Source organism: Cyprinodon tularosa, unplaced genomic scaffold, assembly GCF_016077235.1.
Source record: "Cyprinodon tularosa strain WSP-4 unplaced genomic scaffold, ASM1607723v1 ctg84, whole genome shotgun sequence".
Taxonomy (NCBI): Eukaryota; Metazoa; Chordata; class Actinopteri; order Cyprinodontiformes; family Cyprinodontidae; genus Cyprinodon; species Cyprinodon tularosa.
The window spans coordinates 4,319,392-4,325,815 of NW_024039607.1; the positions used below are offsets into that span (position 1 = coordinate 4,319,392).

The 6,424-nt window shown below is 35.0% G+C and overlaps 1 protein-coding gene across 1 annotated transcript; it reads left to right on the forward strand.

Moving 5' to 3' along the window:
- LOC119774906 (phenylethanolamine N-methyltransferase) lies at positions 1-3,206 on the forward strand. The gene is made up of 3 exons (XM_038272635.1): positions 1-238; positions 469-679; positions 2,152-3,206. The coding sequence occupies exons 1-3, from the start codon at positions 64-66 to the stop codon at positions 2,588-2,590; spliced, it is 825 nt and encodes a 274-aa protein (XP_038128563.1). The 5' UTR covers positions 1-63; the 3' UTR covers positions 2,591-3,206.
- The last annotated feature ends 3,218 nt before the right edge of the window (positions 3,207-6,424 follow it).

Here is a 6,424-nt window from a genome sequence, read left to right on the forward strand (position 1 = left end):
CTTTCGAGCGGCAGCAGCACACCTGAACACCGACTAACTGCAGCTAAGGAGCTAAGACAGAAGATGATGGAGGAAAAGGGAAAAGAGAATGGCATTGCAGCCATGGCAGCCTGTTACCAGAAATTCGATCCTGCTGCATATCTGCAATACAACTACACTCCACCACGGGCAGATTTTTCTAGAAAAGACAGCATTGTGCCTTGGAAACTGGCCTGTCTACACAGAGCTTTTACTGAAGGTAATATGTGTATCATAAGGTAATTTCCATTATAAAGATGGGTTACCAGCATACCCATAGCATTTTATAGTGTATTATAGCAGAATTATAAAAACATTTTGTCTTACTTTTTCTTGGCATTAGAAGTTGGGTAAATTTGACCTAAAATTATGTCACTTTTTTACAGCAGAAGCAGAAGATTTCTCTCCTGTTAGTTCTCTGATTTTTTTCCTCCCCCATATTTCTACCAGGGGATGTGAGTGGTGAGCTCCTCGTGGACATCGGCTCAGGCCCCACCCTCTACCAGGTGATGAGTGGCTGTGAAGTTTTTAACAAACTGATCCTGACAGATTTCTTGGAGATCAACCGACAGGAGCTGAGGCGCTGGCTCCGCGACGAGGGAGGATGCACCCTAGACTGGACCCCTTACTTAGAGCACGCATGCAAGCTGGAGGGCCGACGGTATGAAAAACACTACTACAAACAACTGGGACTTGATTAAAGAAATTATACCTGTTCAGCCTTTATGCATTTCAGATATTTTACAATACTGTGTATATTTGCCAGGAGCCGGATTTGACCTGCCATGGCAAATTCTCCAGCCCTCAAGACCCCAAAGGCATATGTTTGATTAAAATGTACAAGGTGGTTTAAACTGCTTAACATATGGGTTTAAAGTTATAATACTAGAACACAGTGAAAAAATAATGCATTAATTTCTTACACCTACTTAAGCATATTTAGTTACATTAACACCATTATTTGATGTTAGTACGTCATAAGACATGAAACAAACTAAATATGCTTAAGAAGATGGAAAAAAGGATGCAATGCCCTCTTTGTTAATTAAATTATGAAGTTCCATCTATACAACTGCAATTGGCCCTTTTAAAAAACTTCTAAACACTAAGTGACCCAATATAAATATTAGTTTGACACTCCTGCCTTAAAGCCTATATGTGACAAACTGAAACAAAATAGGGCATAATAGTGAACTGAAGGGATAGATAGATAAATAAAACTAAGAAAGTGTGCCATGCACATCTGTTCTATCAGTGCAACCACTCTCTGTCGAAGTCTCCTTCTTGGTTTATTAAGCTGAATTAATTGTGTAATTAAAACTCAACTATAAATCTAAAGTGTGGTGGAAGGCTAACACTCCTTGGTGATGCATAGTGTTGGCTGCATCATGGCACTAAGCTTTCTTAAGCAGAGCAAATGAAAGGTAAGCTAGTAAGAGAAGATGGGTTAAAGTTATCGAGGAAACCTAGAAGAAAACCTGCAAGAGGCAATAAAAGACTTAAGCCTGGGGTGGATGTTCATGTTTCAGCAGAAATAATACCATAAGAGGAATAGTGGAGTCCCAAGATGTCCAAATCTGGTAGAAACAAACTGTAACTACAGTACATCCTATTGCCTTAGTCTCTGTGCAAATCCAGTGTTTTTTAATCCATGTAATTTTTTTTTTTTTTTGCCATTTTAGAAACGTTAATTTCTTTGAGTCAAACTAATAAAACAAATCAAATTAGAAAACTTAGGGAGGAAGTTTCAACTTGACAAAATATGGCAAAAGAAAATCATCCTCACAGTGGGCTGCTTCCACCTCTAAGTATGAGGAGGACCAAGTTTAGATGCAGTGATGTGATACTTTTTGATGTTTAACACAGGTCTCAAATAACAGTGCTAAAGAGCCACTTTCCTAGAACTTCCATATCGAGCCACAGACCTATGCACCTGAATAAATGGCTAAATAACTTTCTAGTACGGAGTCAACTTGCAGAGAATCCTTCTAATAATTCCTCAAACTTAATTTCCAAAATCACATTGGGAGATATTATCCATATATAACATATACATTCATTATATATAAAAATACTTAAGCAGGATACTGGATGTTTTGCATGACTCTTTATTCCCCTGTGCTGTTTTTCCAGGCCCTCAGCTTGGCCAGAAAAAGCAAGCCGGATGCGTCGTGTCATCACAGATATCCTCCCTGTTGATGTGCACTGCTCTCAGCCCATCGCCGCTGAAAGCCTTCCTGTAGCTGGGGCCGACTGTCTGGTGTCCTGCTTCTGTCTAGAAAGCGTTAGCCCCGACCTCCCTACCTTCACCAGGGCATTGGGTCATATTGGGAAGCTGCTACGTCCTGGTGGCCACCTTATGCTAATTGGTGCCCTTGGAGAGAGTTATTATTTTGGTGGTCCTGGGGTAAGAATCCCTGTGGTACCCCTAAATGAAGCCCAGGTCTTAGATAGCTTAAAGGAAAGTGGTTATACCCTGATCAGGCTTGAAGTGTACACTCTGCCTCAAGATATGCAGGTTGGAGTTGATGATGTGACGGGGGTGTTTTTTGCAAAGGCAAAGAAGGATTAATTAAGGTAATTGCATGAATGCAGCTACACTGTCATGATATTAGTTATCGGGCAAGTATAGATGATTTGGAAGATATTTTATATTTACTTTTGCTGGCATGAAAGTCTAAATTTAATCTTAAATCATTGTCACAATTTTACCATTATATCAGAAGGAAGAAAATCCTCAACAGTCAAAGAAAAGAAATGTTTTTGTTGTATTTTTCTAAACCAGAAGATAATGAGAATCAATTTAGCTATTAAAGAAGGAATAAAAGAATTAAATAAGCTAAATATTTTTTATGCCTCTCACTGAGGATCAATGGTTAAAGACTGACCCCTGCTGGTGAAATATTACTACTTCATTTTTAAAATTGTAAACCTTGACAGGAAGCTCACCCCACAAAGATTTGAATGAAGCCATTTAGACGTGCTGTGTCATTTATTAACAATGCTCTATAGGCTAAAGTTTCTTCTATCTGTCTGTACCAATGTTACCCTTGTTAAAATGAAAAAGTCAGTTCTGTTTTTCACATAAATATGTTGCCTGTGTATTTAGATATAGAGAAAGCTTACATTTACATTAAAAGCCTTTAAAATATATATTAAAATCAATGCAAAAATAAAGGTGATATGTAATACTTCTCTTTGTGAGGAAATTCATTTGCATCTCTAACATGTACTGATGTTTAATTAAATATATTGACTATCAGCTGTTGCTTTATGGTCACTTTAATCATAATCAAGTAGATTACTAAGTGTGTTCGTCTGAGTCTTTCTGAAGGATAGTGTGTTTATATATCATCAGTCACTATATAACAATCCTAAAGTTCTGGAAACATATAAAAGGCAGCTGGACTTCAAATCACTTCTCTGTGATATGTTTTAGGCCCCATTGGTAACTCTTTCAGAAATGTTCATTTCCAGAAAACACTTGGGATAGACATAAAATCTTTGGCCTATGTTTTAAAAAACTAAACCTTTATATACCATGAAACTTTAAAAAGCCATAAATTGTCAAATATAATCGGACACAGATTTAATATCAGAAATGGAGTCATATACATTAATCTGGGTTTAATGAACAGATCTGTCAGGATAATTATTTAATAAATTACTTTATTTCTGACCATAATTCTCACTCTTGTACTGTGCCTGTCCCTATTAGGGGTTCAATTCACTTCAGTTTTACATATATATATATATATATATATATATATATATATATATATATATATATATATATATATATATATATATATATATATATATATATATATATATATATATATGTCGTGAATTCGCATAAATGCAGAATGGGGCAGAACTACAGTGCTTCGATTATTGGACCTTAGCGCAGCATCTGACACTCTTGTTCACTCAATTCAATTAGAGTGCCTCTGAAACTGGGTTGGACTTTCTTTTGGAGCACTGACCTGGTTTTAATTCCACTTTTTTGCCTCAGTAGGTAACTTCAAATCAGAGGCTATAAAAATAACCTGTGGTGATCTCCCAAGGGTCCATCTTAGAGCCCCTTCTATTCAACATCTACAAGCCCCCTCTAAGTCAGAAGTTAATAAATAGAAGTTATAATAACTATGACTTTGAATCCATTCAAGTGCTCATGACTCATAGAAGAGATCATTGCATGGATGTCCCAAAATTTTCTTTTCTTCAGTTGAATCGAAACAAAACTAATGGTTTTTGGACCAAAAGAAAAGCTTTCAAAAGTAAGCACGAACAAAAAAAATAAAATAAAGACCAAAATCTGGGTGGTCTCAGACCTGAACCTTCAAAGAAACATAACAACAGAAAAAAGTCAGTCTTCTGTCACCTATGTTAGTTATTGCATCCATCTTTCGTATAAGTGTTTACTGCTGTCTGCACTGGTTTGCATAAAAGTCCATTTGAGTGCTAAAGTTGATCCAGAATGCTTTAACAGTTGTTTAGTTCTAGCAGGGTTTACTTCTTATGTTTCTCTAATTAGGAATTTACACCCAGAAAACTGTAAAAGCGCTGAAAACCCTCAGCTGCTTTAAATCATGATTAAAAATGTCTTTTGACTGTTCTATTTGAACATTATTTTATTACGTTTTTAGTCAAACTTTCCTTTTTAATAAATAATTTTGTCTTTTTTATATAACCCTTAAATATTCACTTTTATTCTCTATTTATACTGCCTCTATGCCACATCAATGTACTTTTTTTTATGCACGGCACTGTGTATTGTCTTTCCACTGAAAAGTGCTATACAAAATTATTCTTGCTTTTCCTTACATTGGACTTGCCTTGCTTATTATAGTTTATTTATCGTTACTTATTTGCCTCATGGGTTTCAATTTTCAGTCATACACTGGAATATATTTCGGGATCATTAGGCAAGGTATTCACAGGGCTGTACTTTTTCCCTGTTTATTTGATACTTCTACTCCAACATGCCTTTGCATATCCTCAGTCATCCAGGTCATGGCAACCATAAAACAGGCAAGTTTTTCTGTAAATATTTCCACACCTATTAAGGAGTCTTACTCAGTTAGTTGTGGTAGGCCATTTGAATCATGATAAGTTTACTTGCATAACCTCTTAGAAATGATTTGCTCGACTGAGTTACAGATTCTTAGAAGTTAAAAATGCGATCCTCGCCCTCTATTCAGTGATTGGCGTTTTTTTCTTTTAACAACAAAGAAAATCTTTAGGATTAAGAAATATCTATTTTTTCTTCTAATTTTGTCACATTTAATGCCCCACAAATTCATATTATTAGCTATTTTTTCAAGCAATTTTATATTATTAAGTCCTTCATTTATTTCTGTATGTATTTTTAATTATGACAGTTATGTGGTTCCTGTTACAGATGGCAATGAATTAATCTCTTTCCTATAAATTCTGCATACTGTACAATACCTCATATGACAATTTGAAAACATTTTTTGAAAATTTCTGCAAATGTATTAATCATATAAAACACAAAGTTCCATACAAATTCCCATTTTCATATCATATAATTTTCATTCGTATTCACAGCTTTTACCCAATACTGTGTAGATCCAGTTTTGGCAGCAAATACAGCCTCAAGTCTTTGATCCCACAAGCTCAGCTCACCTACAATACCTTAAGACAGTTTGCTCTGTTCTTCTTTGCAGTACATCTCAATCCCCATTAGGTAGGATTAGAAACAATTAGGCAAAGCCATTCATATCTTTCCTGATTACACAATTGGATGAAATCATTACTCAGTCTTGACCACTCCTGGACATTCCTGGTTATAACCTAAATAAACTGAACAGAATTATTGTCTGCAATTAAATTTAATACAAGAAATATTTCTTACCTAGCATTTTTGGATTTCTTTATTCAAGAAATAAAAGATTTTATCAGAGAGTTTCACAGAAACAGTTTACTGTTGTTTTTTTAAACAAAGAATAAATGCATCAGATTATTTACATACAAACTAATAAGTGACTACCAACTCTTTACAGGTTATTAGTTTAATCATGTAGGATTTCCATCACATACCAGCTGTAAAAATATGCTTTCCAGACCAAATCACATTTATTCTAATCACCGTGTTAAAACAACTAAAAAAAGAAATGTTGTAGTACTGTAGATAAACGTTGCAGCATTAGCATGACTAGTTGAATAAGTCTTCATAATGATTATTCTAGCATCTGTTTTCTACCTCTTTCTTTCATCAACTTTGTGTACAAACATACATCAAGGCTTTTCAGCTCCTGAGTAAAATTTTGGATAACTGATATCTGTGACCATAACTAGAGTATGTCTATCAATTATTATTTTTATTTGATATAAATGTTTATATCTTAACGGCACTTCAGGGTTGTTTTGGAACAATATG